Source organism: Scomber japonicus, chromosome 2 (genome assembly GCF_027409825.1).
Source record: "Scomber japonicus isolate fScoJap1 chromosome 2, fScoJap1.pri, whole genome shotgun sequence".
Taxonomy (NCBI): domain Eukaryota; kingdom Metazoa; phylum Chordata; class Actinopteri; order Scombriformes; family Scombridae; genus Scomber; species Scomber japonicus.
The window spans coordinates 32476877-32492368 of NC_070579.1; the positions used below are offsets into that span (position 1 = coordinate 32476877).

Here is a 15492-nt window from a genome sequence, read left to right on the forward strand (position 1 = left end):
TTCATGAAAAGCTTTTTTGTGACTTTTTATGCCCTAACTTCTGATTGGTGGATGAAGATCTGGCGTATCAAAACCAATTTTATTTTTTACATTACACTTACATTTACATTTTCCCTCCTGATCATCCTCCACCTACAAAAAAAGAAAAGAAAATCAGGAAAAATAGATTCTACTATTCAAGAATATACATTGGCCAGAAAAAAAAGACAGCCAGATGTGACAGAATAAGTATTTTGTGTATTTACATTAGTTACATTTATCTATTACATTATTTATAATGTTTTTCCATTTTATTTACTTAAGTATTTGTTTTTTTAAACCTTTTATCTGTTCATTTATTTTCATTTATTTATTTTACACTTATTTATGTCTTTGCTTATCAGTCAGGTTTGGTCCTCCATATATTAGACTGTAGTCATCATCTTCCTTCCCACTAACTGCTTCTCAGAAAGCTTTAATCACTTAAATCAGTTACAAGAAGATGGAGTAAACCACCAAGCAGATGATTCCGGGTTTTTTGTTTTTGTTTTTTTGTTTTAAATCTATAGAAGTCACATATTTTTGCCAGCAATAGAATGTGTCATCAGTACTAATTTTACTGTGATATTTAAATATTATAGTCCTACATGCAGCATTATTAATCATTATAATTGGCAGTAATTTGGATGCTGCCATTGTAACGTGCAAAGCGTGCGGTGCACATGTATGCTGAGTGGGAGTGGACTAACAATTTTTGGTTTCATTGTCCAATTATGAGTAATGTTTGTCATTATTATAAGTTAGATGGAAAAGGGGAAGGTGTTGGATCATATGGAGCAACGATTTACTCTTTTCTTTGATTTTAAGGAGCTACTTCCCATCTATGCAGGCAAATTAATCATGCCCAAATACATTTGCACATATTTGCTCTCCTTTTCTCACACACACACACACCAGCACGAGTGCATAAATACTTCAACCTGACAGTTGTCAGTGTGTGCGTCATTAAGTGTTGATGCTCATTCAGTGCCTCTATGAAAAGTCTCCGGCTGACTGTTGAGTGATGTAAGATTGATATGTAACTCCTCTCCTTTCTGCTCAGACAATTGAGTGGGCGTGTTCAGCTTTCAGTAAGATAGATGGAGCTAGAGGGAAGGAGCGGGAAGAAGCAGCTATAATACAATGCTGATTATGTTTTTTTGACATATGTTTTACACCACAGCAGGGATGACAAAAATGTGGCTGACAGGTATTTCAGCACTCTTTGACATGTGACACATTTTTTGGTGAGATTACCTGTTTAGCACTGAGTAATACGTAAAATGATGAACGTTTTTGTCTGTTTCTCTCCATTTGGCTCAACACCTATTCCTCGCCCCCAGACTTTAACTTTCTCCCTCTTTGTCTCCCTAACAAGACCCCCCTGTGCCTGTTTTCTTCTCTAATATCAGTCACTGTCTCTCAGCCCAGGCCTTTCCCTCTTTAGTTGTGTCTGCATTACGTGCATATCTGCGTCATGCATGAGGCATGCTTGAGGGTTAAAAATAAAAGATGAAAGAAGGACAGAGGGCTGCAAGTAGAGAGGAGAGGGGAGTGATGATTAGGGGATGAGGATATGGAGGGGGGAGAGGTGGGAGGGAGGGTGAGGACTGGCCTTAAAGCAGCAGCTTGCAGGAGAAAAGTAATAAATCCATCCATTTATAGTTGTTTGTTCATGTATTTATTCTACAGCAGGGGTGGATTTAGTGATTTGGGGACCCTAGGCAAACTCAGTCACATGGCCTCCTTTGCGCCTTCTTTTAATTTTTTTCTCTAATTGAGAATGTTGGTATTTGACATTGCGGATAAAGCTCTCAAAACTATAAACTATTAATACCACACTAACATTATTCTGTTAAAAGTATAATATTTTTAGTATAAATAACAAAATGTATGTATATTAACTTCATGTCTGTTCAAATTGGAGCTCATTTTAGCTGCTTTACATTACTGCTGGATAGTTTAATCTATAATAACAAATAATCATATTTTTGGTGTGTAAAATCTTAATCTGTAAAGTAACCTCTAACAAGCTGTTTGTAAGAATATGTGGTAGAATGACAAGTATGTTGAACCAAATCCCTCCCAGTAGAAGTATACAGTTTCATGAAACAGAAATATTAAAGTAAAGTATGTATCTCATAACTGTAAGCACAACACTGGAGTAAATAAACTTGTTTGCTTTTCAATGTGTGGCATTAAGCAGGTTGATGGTTTCCATAACTACACTCATTTACCAGGGGTTTCCTCTGCTTCTCTAGCATGAAGTGCACACTGAAAAAAAAGCTAAATTGATTTACTCAAGTGAGGTACTTTTAATTACTTGAATATTTTCATTTTACGTGGCTTACTTATAGTTCTACTTTTATAGTTCATAGCCATAGCTATCATGGAGAGTGAATGCGACAATGCTGTTACCATCTCCAGCTAAAGGATCCTGTAAGGTTGTCTTGCATGTAGCAACACCATTGCTTTAGCAACCTGGGCTGTCACTGCTAGCCACAATGAGCAACTCCTCTTAGTATTAGCAATGCTAACATGAGACTGTCATAAATTAAGCATTTTGATGCCGCTTAATCATTTGGATTATTAGAAAGACATAATTAATTAGCAAAAAGGCTTATGCAGCCCTTGATAGCTTACAGCCACAAACTGCAAACATCAACCCACATTAGGTTTACTCATAAAGTTTCCTTATTAACCTTAACTTACAAACATGAACACATATCTTGTCCTGCACCTTACCTTGCAGAAAAAGCCACCAAACTAAACAGAGATGCACAGCTAATGTAAATTAGCAGGCTAGATAGCAAATTAGCTGTACCGCTGCTGCACACAACAGCTTAACACACCTTAGTTACATTAGATGCCGGTTAGGTTATTGCTCTCTGTTAGTGTCACATATGCACTCTAGCAGCCTGCTGCTGCTAATGCCAATCAAACAAGACACCAATATGGCCATCCAAACAAAAAGGAGCATTCCTGATATTTCCCCAGAACCCTTTTGATAATAGTTTGATAATATGATTGAAACTATTACCAATACACTTAAAGACATGCTGACATTATTTCTGACCACAAAGAGGGATGATTGAATGTGGTTTCAGTTGTAAATTAAGGTTTAAACTGGGTTTAGACACAACTTGACTTTTACATCACATTACATATTCATTTGGACATCTCCTTTATCCAAAGCAATATAGAAAAAAACACCAATCCAAGAGAGGACCAAGAAGACTTTGAGAATAAGTGCTGTGACACTCAATTTCACCATTGACCACAAGGTTGCAGGTGCATAGCCTACATATGACTGCAAATTACTTTTTTTCTTTACAGAGAGAAAGATAGATGGAGTGGAAGAGCATGTTGGGTGAGTCATCTAACTTATACCACTACTGAGGGACCACACTGGGGAAGAGTGTGGTGGAGTTTTTCTGCCTGGCAGTGAAAGAGGAGGCTAATAAAATAGTTTGGAGTTTGGAAGAAGGACCAGCCTCAAACTTTGGCTGTCTTGCAGATATGCTCACTGCTTGTTATCATATTTGGCAGTTTGGGTAATGTCCATAGATTGGTATTGAGGAGTTTTCAGATGACAAGGCAGTTAGAGACAAGCTAAAATATTCCCCATGTTCTCTATAGTCTCTGCTTCTTCCGCCCTTGATGTATAGGTGTATGGGTGTAGCATGGCAACACATGTCCAGGCAAATTTTTTATCAGCTCGTATTCATGTGCTCTGTGAAATGTGCTGAGATGATATTGATCCAGCACACAAAAAAAAGTTCATCTGTGTTTTTGTGGTAATATAGCTTATTTTTAAGATCTTATCTACATCCTGTAAATGATGCTAAACACACTTGTGTATATGCGATAAATCTCTTATTACACACACTTAATTTTATTACACTAATTTCAAAAGAAATTTCTTCACCTTTAAAATATTGCATAAAGTATCCTTCATTAAAATGGTGCATGTCTCCGTATGCACCACATTTTTTCTACACTGTATAATATAATGTCTTGTTTTTTGCACTTTCACTTCCCCTCAATGGCTGTCGGGAGCCCAGACGAGGAAGTCTTTATTCTGGTTGCATTACATAATTAATGTCTTTCAGAATTTGGCTGAATATACTTCTCGAATGAATTGAGCTTAATTGTTATTGTGCTTTTTATTGCATTGTGCTGGTAAAGGATTGTTCTTGACCAAGGCTTCATCTCCTGTTTTTCATGGGTTTTCTCTTTAGAGTTTTTCTCAATTTCTCTTCTAGTCTCAAGTTGGTGGTGCTGCATAGGGTCAGTTAGGTAGGATGTGTAGATTCTTTCAGGCTTTCTAAAGTGTAATATTTTGTACTCCTGCATTTTGCTGTCAGCACTGGTTACCTTTGTTTTGTTTTGAGGTGCAAAGCATGTCACGGATACACGATTCACATCTATTCATTCTACTCCAAAGCAGCTGTTAAGAGGCAATTGAAACATATTAAACCAGGTTAATTTACTTTACTCCTCACTGCTGCTTTGTGTGCTTCACTTCTTGATGAGCAGTGGGTGAATAATTGATTACACAACAGTGTAGGAATGTGTACACTAGAATTGCTTTATGAGTTATTATTGTGCACAATGTAAATATGAAATTATTCATCCAGCAACATAACACATATTGGAGTGTGAACTCTACCACAGTCATGTTAAAAGGCCAGTTTAATTAAATCAATTAATCAAATAAGAACAAGTCAGAGCATCCTGAAGTAGGAGAGGAAACTTTTACACAAAAGCAGAAAACCAACACCTTACACCTGGAGTGAAGTGTTAATATGAAAATATATGCAGACGTAGACACCAACGTACACACAGGTGAAACAAGCACAAGCATATTTGAAAGGGAGGATGACGTGAAGCAAGGCGGTGTGAGAAAAGAGAGGGAAGTGTGCTCTGGCAGTACTGCAGTATAATCATGCCAAATTAAGCCTCTGTGAGCTCAGTTAAACCCACCTGGGAGATGGAGCCAGTACTGATATGGAGCGCATCAAACACTGCTTCAGATCAGAAGAATGAACATCAATCGTCACAACCTGAAAGAAACAAGAAATACTAAACAAAACTGCTATTTGATCCGACACAGAAATTATGATTTGGGTGGCTATTTGTCCCCTGTGCAAGATCCTGATCAAACCCAACGTTATTGATCACCCACTTCCTGTAGATAAAGCACAGTTTACTGTAATACTGCAAGGCCACCAAGAGAGGAGTGTATGCGGTTACTGTATGAAAAAAAGAGAAAAATATGAAAGATATGCCTCGCTGCAGGAATCGTTCCAAGATTAAATTACGGCATTGCCTTGGTTTCATCTGTGGAGCTGAAACAGTAAAAGACCACCTGCTGTGTGTTGTAGTAAAATACACTCTCCTTGGACAAAGCTAGAGTTTCTGTGAAAAGGGGCCTGACTTAAACTTTTAAAAACCTGAAGAATAGCATTATATTTTTAATTAAATATAAACCATTAAAACATTAACTTTGTTACAGAGCAAATAGTTTCAAGATTTCTTCACAGATGTTCAGTTTCCCTTTATAATATTTATTTATACGTTTATTTTAACTGTTGACATTGTTCAGGCGGAATCAAGTGATTTGTGACAAGTTCGTTCAGTTAAGAGAGTTTGTCGATTTCTGGCTTGGATTACATTGCTATGCTTTCTTGTTACTTCTACCATCCATTGATCAACAGATCAGAGCACCACAGCAAATAGCCTTTTAAAATTGTTATATAAAAACATTGCCCATGTTTTCTGTTTTTATTATAAATTTAAATAATTTATAATAAAAACAGAAAACATGGGCAATTTAGAACAGAGAGACTGTGGTTATACAGTATGCCTCTTAATTATTACTTCTTCAATTAAATCCCTGACAATTACTTCCCCTTTATAACCCAATAGATGTTTTCCCATGGTTTCCGATTGCCTGTGGTAAATTATACACCTTTCATAAAGTGTGTATGTGATAGAGAGATGAAAGAGAGAGAAAGTAGGTGGGGAAAATGCTTTCATGCTGTTGGTTTTTGGTAATTGCAAGAGGAAGCAGATTAGCTCTGAAGAGAAATGGAGCGCGTGAGTTAGGGAGGGATGTGAGGAGGAGGAAATAGAGTGGACAATATTGATCTGAACACATGCAAGCATGTTTGGCTGAGTGTTATACAATTGTTCTGCTGGAGATTAAGGAGGAGGAGAGGAAGTTCCATTGACCAAAGAAAGCAGAGTGAGTTCAGCCAGTTTGTTGCTGAAGGGCCTTGACAGAAGAAAGTGACACATGATTAATGTTCAAGGATTTCAGAAATGAACTGAGATACTTTGCAGAGATGTTTTCCTCGAAGTCACTTAGCTTAATCTGTCTCCCAGTACTACAGATGATATTTCTCAGCCACACACACAAATAGGGAGTGACACCAGCACTTAGCAGATTTATGACAGTGACTCTGGTCAAGATAGGGAGTCAAGATAGGGTAGTTACCCTTTTGCTCCAAAAGTCTCAACATGTGGTCATACAACTGTCTGTAGTGCATATACAAAGATATTATCTTAACTCAGTGAATCAAAGAACTGGCCAAGACAGCAAGGTTAAATTACTAACTGGGGAGTGGAAATTGCTCCGGGGCCTCAGACCCTCAGGGGGTCCACATGTTCATATGGTAATATTTTACTTTACTTACTATTGTACTGCATTCTTGTCTATGTTTCACTAAATTACAACTGAAATGGCAGGGGCCCTAAAATGGACCTTGTGGGGTGTTTGATCACTAGTAGTGCAATGGAGCAATGTTTTTATGAGTGGGTCCCTGTTTTGTATGAATTGTGCATGAGAACACACATGCACATGCGTGACGTGACACACATTATTGCTGTCAGTTTAATGCTATTATGCTGATTGACTGTTGCTCACAGTAATGTGCGAATCTCGGCAATGTGCCAACAAAGGCAAGGACGAAGACTACAAGCTAGAAAATATATGTACATTGCACAATGCTGCACTTTTCAATTTCAGTTTTCACAACACATTTTTCAAATGTTTTCTGAGGAAGGAAATGCATTCCACGTGTTTATTCAATCTCAAGGATACACACAATGTGATAGATAAGTGTCACTCAATGTAAATATAACTTCTGTTACTTTAAAAGAAAATGTCAAAGTGCACCTTTAAGGTGGCTTTTACATTTTTATCATATCTTGAGGTCCTGTCTTGTAATACATGTCTTAATGTATGTCATATTGTGTTTACATGGTGCAAATTCTTCAATACATTTATGTTCAAAGAAATTGCCACAAATTAACGGACGCACAGCAAAAATACAGCCAAGTAGCATTCATATAATGAAGTTGCCATGTGGAGTCCGCTCTCTGCATGATGGGTATTTACAAGGGTAGTGCATTATTTACGAGACTTGTGAGAGAAAGATTTTTAAAAAATGTAAAAATCAGTGAGACATCCTCACTTTTTCTCTCTCAATTTCAGAACCATTCCTGCAGAGCCCCAACTGTATATTCAGGCTGAGTAGTCCTCAAAATTCCTTTAAAGACAACAGCATACATACATGCTGCACAATGCAATAACATTGGAGGAGTAATACTATCTGGCTTTGCACAAAGAGCAAAGCCTTAACAAACACCAAATATACAAAATATACCTGATGCCAACACATGTCTTAATGAGACTGTGTTAATGTAACTGGGGCACCAGGCAGCAGAGAATAAAGAATAAAAGTAGTCATTAGTTGTATTTGATCACATGCCATATAAATATCAAAATTCTAATCTAAAAGCATTATTTGTGTTAGGCTTTAACAATGTAAACACAAAATACCTATGTGAACAACTTATCCCTCTTTAAATGGTTTGGGTTAGAGGTTATGGTTAGGTTTAGGGTTATTGTAATGTATAGAATATTTCAGTACAACTTTACAATATGAGGACAAATAAAACAATGGCTTTACCTAAAATGGCTATCTGGCATTTTCTGAAATTTAGTTGCCTTATAAGAAGAAGAAACAGATAACATGTCACTCCAGTAGCCATTGTGCTGCAGACTGTGTGCCTGTGTGTGCAGAGAGAAAGCAGCAGTATATGGTTAAGCGGAAGCGGTGACGCCAAGGGACAGAACTAATGAAAGACACTGGCAAAAAAAGGGAGGGAGCATTGGAAAAAAACAAAGAGAAAAGTGATGTAGGAGAGGGGAGGTGAGCAAGGCGTGGATGAAAAGCACGAGTGTCTTTTTGGGCTGACGCTGAAACACACATTGCATCTGTGGATGAGTGTGTGAGACACGAACTGTGACATGAGCAATGTGTTAGATGCTTTCCTACAAAACAATATGACACAATGAGTCGCCTTTCAGAAGTACTAGTCTCGGCCTGCTTTGTCTCACTGCTTATGTTCGTGACACTGTGACACATGTCTATGTCTGCATCAGTCTTTTCTTTTAAACACATCACACTGTCTGTTTTAACCATCAGGGGGCATGTGAGCACTTCATGTCTTTCTTGTACATCTTCATTCATGTGGCCCTGTAAGAGTGTAAGTATACAAATGGTGCATGTAAAGAGTCTTCTGATGGAGTTGACTAATGAGAGGAACCATGTGAAAGTCATCTGTTATTGAGTGTCCTTCTTAAATTCAATACCAATCAGGGTGATTACAAAGAGAAACAAATGAGTAAGAGAGGTGTTTTTTGTTTGCTTTGAGGCAAATGAGATATGAATATCAGCTGCAGCTCAATAGCAGCAGGATATAACCTATATTTAACATTTTCATGACAGATCTGAAAACACAGGGATGAGTGCTATTACCTTGGCAACAGATTCACCTCTACTAGAGTGTCCTGTTAGCTTTTTCAACAGACATTCGTCCATGTTGACGTCACGCAGTACCAACTTGGACAGCCTCACCTGCGGCAATGAATCCAGGACGCTAATTTGAATCAGCTGATTGAAACTGCAATCAGTTCATTTCAGTGTGTCTCGCACCACAGGGAAACAGATAACAGCGCGCCATAGGTGCAGTGACACACTCCTCAGTTACAGCAAATAAAAGCCGAGTAGAGATGGACTGAATCTAACGAAGTACAACGGGATGCAGATTGAGAGGGACAGACAGAGTTGGACAAGGGGCTGGCAGATGTGCTGGAGTAGGGAGCGGGCCGGGGAAGCCTGGGTTTGTTTCTGTGTGGTGATTACACAAACACGACGAAGCGATCATCACAATCATTGAGAAGACGGTGCCTACACTGTGGCGCAAACCTGCTGTGTGGGTGACTGGCACAACGCTGATTGACTGACACGCCGTGATGGCATTTACACAAAGTTGTGCCTCAGCGGGCAGGAATGCAAACACACGTGTACACGCAAAACACTGACACACACATACAGACACACACTTGCACAGCAGGTACCGTGGGTGTGTATATGTGTGTGAAGGGGAAGCCTGTGTGCTATTGGTTACGGATGGCCAGTGGGCACTACCGCTTGTTCACAAGTCCAGATAAGGAAATAGCAGGAGGTGTGAGGGGACAATATACACCGTGTAACCCTCAATTACTCATTTGTTTATTATGCCTATGGCTCAGTTGGCTGCGTGCAGAATGGAGCTGTGCACACAAGTGTGTGAGCGTGTGTTGTACTGTAATCATGTTGATTTGTGTGTATGTGCTGCCTTGCCTTGTGACTGTTCCCTCATATAGTCATCTGTTTAGCCGCCTTTGTGTTTCTATGAATGGGTTCACGTCTGTTGTCTCCCTCCTCACCAAATCTCAGTCTGAGCAGTACATTCATTCTCAATGTCAGACATACAAAAAAGCTGGAATGATTGCCCACGGTCAACTCTGACCCACTCCACTATTGCTTGAACTGCTTAAGGCCAAATACTCAACGCCAAACTTCCTGTAGCTCTATGCCTTGAATTGATAGAAACTAGACCCTTCTCAGCAGAACAGTGGTGCATTGCTTAGTATTGTCAACACAAGTAGGTTCAGGCCTTGAATCCAACGGCCGACTCTTCTGTGAGGGGTTTGCTTTGATCAGACGTCCTTCCACAGACCAAGTATATGAAGGTTAGGTTAAATGGTCGCCTGTCTCTGCCTGTTGCTTGCCTGCCTCTATCTATATATGTAAGCCCTGTGAAAGACTGGTGACCAGTCCAGGGTGTACACCGCCTCTCACCTAATGTCAGCTGAGATTGGCTCCAGCTCATCCCCGAAACTCTAGAGGATAAGCAGTAGAGTTTGTGAATAGAGTCTACTCTAAAAAATGAATAATAACAAAGCAAAATATTACAAGACAAAGAGTGCATTCTTGGAGAGTCCTCAAAAGTGGACTACGACAGACTCTAGGACTAAATATATACACTATATTAAATGTATATAGTATATTCAGTGTATTGTACTGCCTGTGTACTTCAGGGTATGTTGGTCCCATACATTGCTAGGCTTTAAAGGATAGATTTACAGTTTTTCAAGCCTGTTCTTAAACAATAGTCACATGTCCATATGAACACTGGGGAGTGTGTGTGTGTGTGCGTGTGTGTGTGTGTGTGTGTGTGTGTGTGTGTGTGTGGGGGGGGAATCCACTGTCCTTGTTTTGAGCAAAAATGTATTTAAAAGTTTATCTAAAGCTTATATGAAATATGAAGCTTCAGACACTTGAACAGTACATACAGTGGATTGCTTACACAATTGCAATCTTTTTTATTTAAAAAAAAGTATTGCTTCGTTTTTGATGCACCTGATTGTTTTAATTGAGACTTGAGAACATGTGAACATATCCTTTAATCTGTGGCTTCAGCATCTTGTGATGTTTCAAAATGGCACAATACCACAATCCTTATCAATCAATCAGTCTTTATTTATGCAGTGCCAGATCACAGCAAGTCATCTCAAGGCACTTTACACATAGAGCAGGTCTATAGTTGTATGCTACCACTGCATTTCAAGCATTTCATCAATTGTAGCATACCAACTATTGATCTTCCCTCCTCTACATCTTTATTCTATGGACACTGATAATAGAACAAGATATACGTAGATACAATATCCAGTGTCCAGAAAGAAAGAAACACATATGATCTAATACTATACAATTTAACAACCTTGCTAAAGACTGTAGCTTTAGTTATTTATGACTCAGCTTTTGTTGTATTGAAATGTGTTTCTTATATTTCTGGTGCTCATTTAAACATGATGAAGCGCAAAATAACAAACAAACAATAAAACTGAAATATGTGATACAAAGCACCACAAAACTGCAGTTTCAAGTTGAATCAACATTGTTCAGTATCAACAACAATTAAATACTTAGGTTTCAGGGGTTTCTGTTCTTAGTAAAGAAAAAACCTGTTAACTTCATTGTAAAATTTGATTTTTATCACAATCTTTGTCAAAGCTATTTTGCTATTTTACAGCTGGCAGTCAAACACAAGCAGTGACAGCTTGAGGCTCACACACACACACACACACACACAGCAAAACAGACTTGATGTGGCAGTTAAGGCATCTGTTGTGTTCTGCTTTCTAGCCACTTTAATAGCCCATTTCCCCCATTAACAAACCTAATTAACAATATTTGAACTTGTGCAATAAAAACAGATACATAATAATAAGAAGAACTGAGAATGGAACTGGAATTACATTTCACCAGTCACCAGTACCAAAGAAAAAAAAAAGCACATTAATATCTGACCACTCTTGCCTTTTAGCCAATTAATGCAAATTCATATCGCCATCACCAACAATAATTATGTCAGGAACTATAATTACTGTTCAAACAGCATGGCTGGAGCATGTCGTAGTTAACCTCCACAACAAATACAAGCAACTCAATCATGGTTGTTTTGGGTGACTCTTCTGGCACTGAATTTTCTCTTGTGACTGAATCATAATTCGGGGGCATCCTCCTATCCTAAGACAGAACCAATTGAGTCTTTTCTGTATCTTTCTGTCTGGCTGCAGCGCGCCGGAAACGGACCATAACTGTCTCTAAGACAGCCAGCCAGGAAACGAGCTGTGTTCTCTTCTCCTACCCGTCCTCCGCTCCTCCACAAAGCCCAGTCATCATCACCGGGCGCCGTGCCTTAGCTCAACCACCCCCCCCTCCCTTCAACGTTTTTGCTTGCATTCTCTCACCCTCCCTTCTCCCTTCTCCCGTTCCTATGTGCGTCGAAAAAGTCTCCTCCTCTCACAGAGTATGAGCGCACGTCTCCAACGAGCCTTTACGCGCGTACAAGCTCTTCAAGAAAATCCCCTACGGTCGGCCCCTCCCCTTTCCGTTTCTTGCCGCCCTCATTCAATCATGACCCCGGATTGGTGACGTAGGAGATTCCACGGTGCCCACTGCCGTAGGCAATAACGGGATGCTTGAGTATATATGGGACACTGGTTGCCATCAACCGGTACACTCTCAGTCGCTCCGACTCGGGAACCAGAGCATCAGCGGAGATAGCAGGCTTTACTTCAGCTTCTCAGGCTAACTCGCTTTGGGCTTTGGTTCAGGATGGAAACCTCTTCGATCTCTCGGAGCCGACGATGCTCCATCATGCGCAACTGCAAAAGTAAGTTTCTCTCTGTCTTCTTTGGTTTTGGATGGACGATACAAACTCTAATGCTGATTTTCAGTAGAATTTGTGTAACAAAGTCTACAATTTTTTCATCTAAGAACTCTTAAAGAGTTTGGATACATTCATAAACATTGAACATGGATAGATGGATAGATCACATGGAGACTTCGAAGTTTTATCAGACTATGTCTTGTTTTATGATTAATATTAGTCAGATTTCATGTGCATGATGTGAAGCGGAACATGATAAGAACTTTTTGATAACTCTAAAAAGTAGTTACCGTGTTCTGACAGAACATTTCTGTGATCATGCTGTGCGTAATGCTCGGCGCAGTTGCAGTAATGAGGCGAAAATTCACTGATTGTAGAAGAGTGAGGCTATAAAGTGCTATCCTAAAATCCTGTAGATATAATTCCACATTAAATGAACGTTTATAAATGTAATTATACGAGATTAAAGATGATTTTTTGCATGCAATACTAAAAGAGCGCAGCCTTTCATCCGTTTGGACTCTCTAAATTGCTGCATTGATGTTAATGGCTGATTTCAGCACCATGGACATCTCCCGCTCACCTCTAACTGTTCTCTTCCAGGCGGTCTCTCCCTCTGGCTGGTGGTGTGGCTGGTCCTCGGTAAGCCAAGTCCGGCATCGGCGTGCCCGCACTTGTGCGTGTGCTACCCGACTCCTATGACTGTGAGCTGCCAGGCGCAGAACTTCACCGCCGTCCCCGTCGGAGTGCCCTATGACTCGCAGCGCGTGTTCCTCCAGAACAACCGGATAATGGAGCTTAGAGTTGGCTCTTTTGGCTTCGGGACTCAGGTAAGAACGAGTGGAAATATGTGCAAGTGGTTCTCAAATCCTTTTACACGGAGACAAGTTCTACTGCATGTGTAGCAATGATTTTTAAAAAGTTTCTTACGTCTTACGGCAAAGTAATAATAGTTAAATTCATGTGTCAGGTTCTGTGGCTGTTCTCCAACAACATCACGTGGATTGAGGCTGGGGCCTTTAGTGAGCTGAGGGACTTGGAGGAGTTGGACCTGGGGGACAACCCTAACCTCCACAGGCTGGAGGGGGGAGCCTTCCGTGGCCTAGAGAAGCTCCAGAGCCTCCACATGCACCGCTGCCGGCTCACTGCCCTGCCCCATGACATCTTCCACAAGCTTTACAGCCTTCAGTTCCTCTACTTACAGGTAGGGGCGCTAGAGAGACATACAAATGCATTACAGGAGATGACTGATCTGATCAGATACACCACAGAGTACACACATGCACCCACCCACACATCCATATCATGAATGTCTCGTCCTGTTACAAATACTACAAGAGCCAGAGTACATATTCCTCTCATTTTAAACCTTTTCTTGTTTTTTTTCTTCTTCTTCTTTAGGAAAACAATATCCACTTCCTGCAGGATGACATCTTTTCTGACCTCATTAACTTGAGCCAGCTTTTCCTGCATGGCAACCGTATCCGCACCCTCTCAGAGAATGTGTTCCGTGGCCTGGTCAACCTCGACCGTCTGCTCCTCCACGACAACCGCGTCAGACAGGTGAACCGCCGCGCCTTTCGTGACCTCGGCCGCCTGACCATGCTCTTCCTCTTCAACAACTCTCTGGCTGAGCTGCCCAGCCAGACCCTGCGTGACACCCAGGGCATCGAGTTCCTCCGGCTCAACGCCAACCCCTGGTCCTGCGGCTGTGAGTCCCGCGCTCTGTGGGAGTGGTTCCGTGAGGCCCGTGTTTCTTCATCTGAGGTGATCTGCGCTTCCCCATCCACCCGCCGCGGCCAGGACCTTCGCTTCCTTCGTGAGATGGACTTCGCCCTGTGCCCCCTGCCCGATCCCGGTTCCATTGGCGGCTCCACCACCACCACCTTCAGCACCAAAACCCGCTGGTGGTTTCACAAGAACAAGCCCCAGTCATCCACCAAAGGCATCTTTGAGAAATCTTCAGAAACCATCAAGGCTGGTTTGTATGGGAAAGGCCCATCCACAACCACATCAGTAGTCAAGTATGAGCTGGGGGAGGAAGAACTGGCGCTGCCCAAACTTGACCCAGAAGAGTACTGGCAGAACTACGGCAACGAGGACTCAGGTGTCACCCTGCGATGCTTCGAGCTTGAGTGCCCACCTGATTTCGACCTGACTCCATCTTCCTCCTCTCCCTCATCCTCCTTGCCCTCTGTCCTCTCTCTACTGGCCCTCTTTGTATTCACCTTCAACCTCCACCTGCTATTCGGCTGAATCTGACTCTTAGTACGACACCCCTTCCCTTCCAGCCTGTTTTAAAGGCTGTGAGGATCCCTGTTAGACGCTCTATACCCCCTTTGCCCGCTTTGCTGTAAACCAATCCTCAAGGTACAGCGAGGGAGATAGGGGGATGGTTAGATTCTGAATCTACCACCTACAGGGCTTAACACTTTTCAGGGCTGCTAAGAGTTCTTCAGCTAAGGTCATATATATCTACAATACTCTATAGGTATGGCTTTCTGTGTCACACCTGTATGACATCATAATTCCCTGCAATCAGGGCTACGAGGGCTGAGTCCATCTCTTATATCATTGCAATTTGATAGCAGTTGTGAATGATGTTGTTAATTTTGTGACCTCAACTTAGTTTCAACTACTTGTGCTGTTAGTGCATCCAGTAAAACTGGCTGCTACAAATACAAGGATTACTGTTAGAATCAGTGCACAGTAATGACAATACTGTAACCACTTAAAGTGTCATGTAAATAGTTATGTATCTTGTTAGTGTTTAAACTGATATCGGTATCTGTGATCCAGCACATCGCTTTCATCTTGATCCAGGAAAAACTGTGAAGGATAGTGCTTCTACAGGACAGAGCACAAAGCACAGAGAGGCGAGTTTACCATGATTGA

General features: G+C 40.9%; 1 protein-coding gene across 1 annotated transcript; it reads left to right on the forward strand.

Annotated features, from left to right (window-relative positions):
* The first annotated feature begins 12352 nt into the window (after positions 1-12352).
* rtn4rl2a (reticulon 4 receptor-like 2 a) lies at positions 12353-14916 on the forward strand. Its single transcript, XM_053334796.1, is given in 5 exon segments — positions 12353-12490; positions 12493-12600; positions 13201-13427; positions 13568-13801; positions 13999-14916. Coding segments are annotated over 5 exon segments (1512 nt in total). The 5' UTR covers positions 12353-12402; the 3' UTR covers positions 14854-14916.
* Positions 14917-15492: the final 576 nt, after the last annotated feature.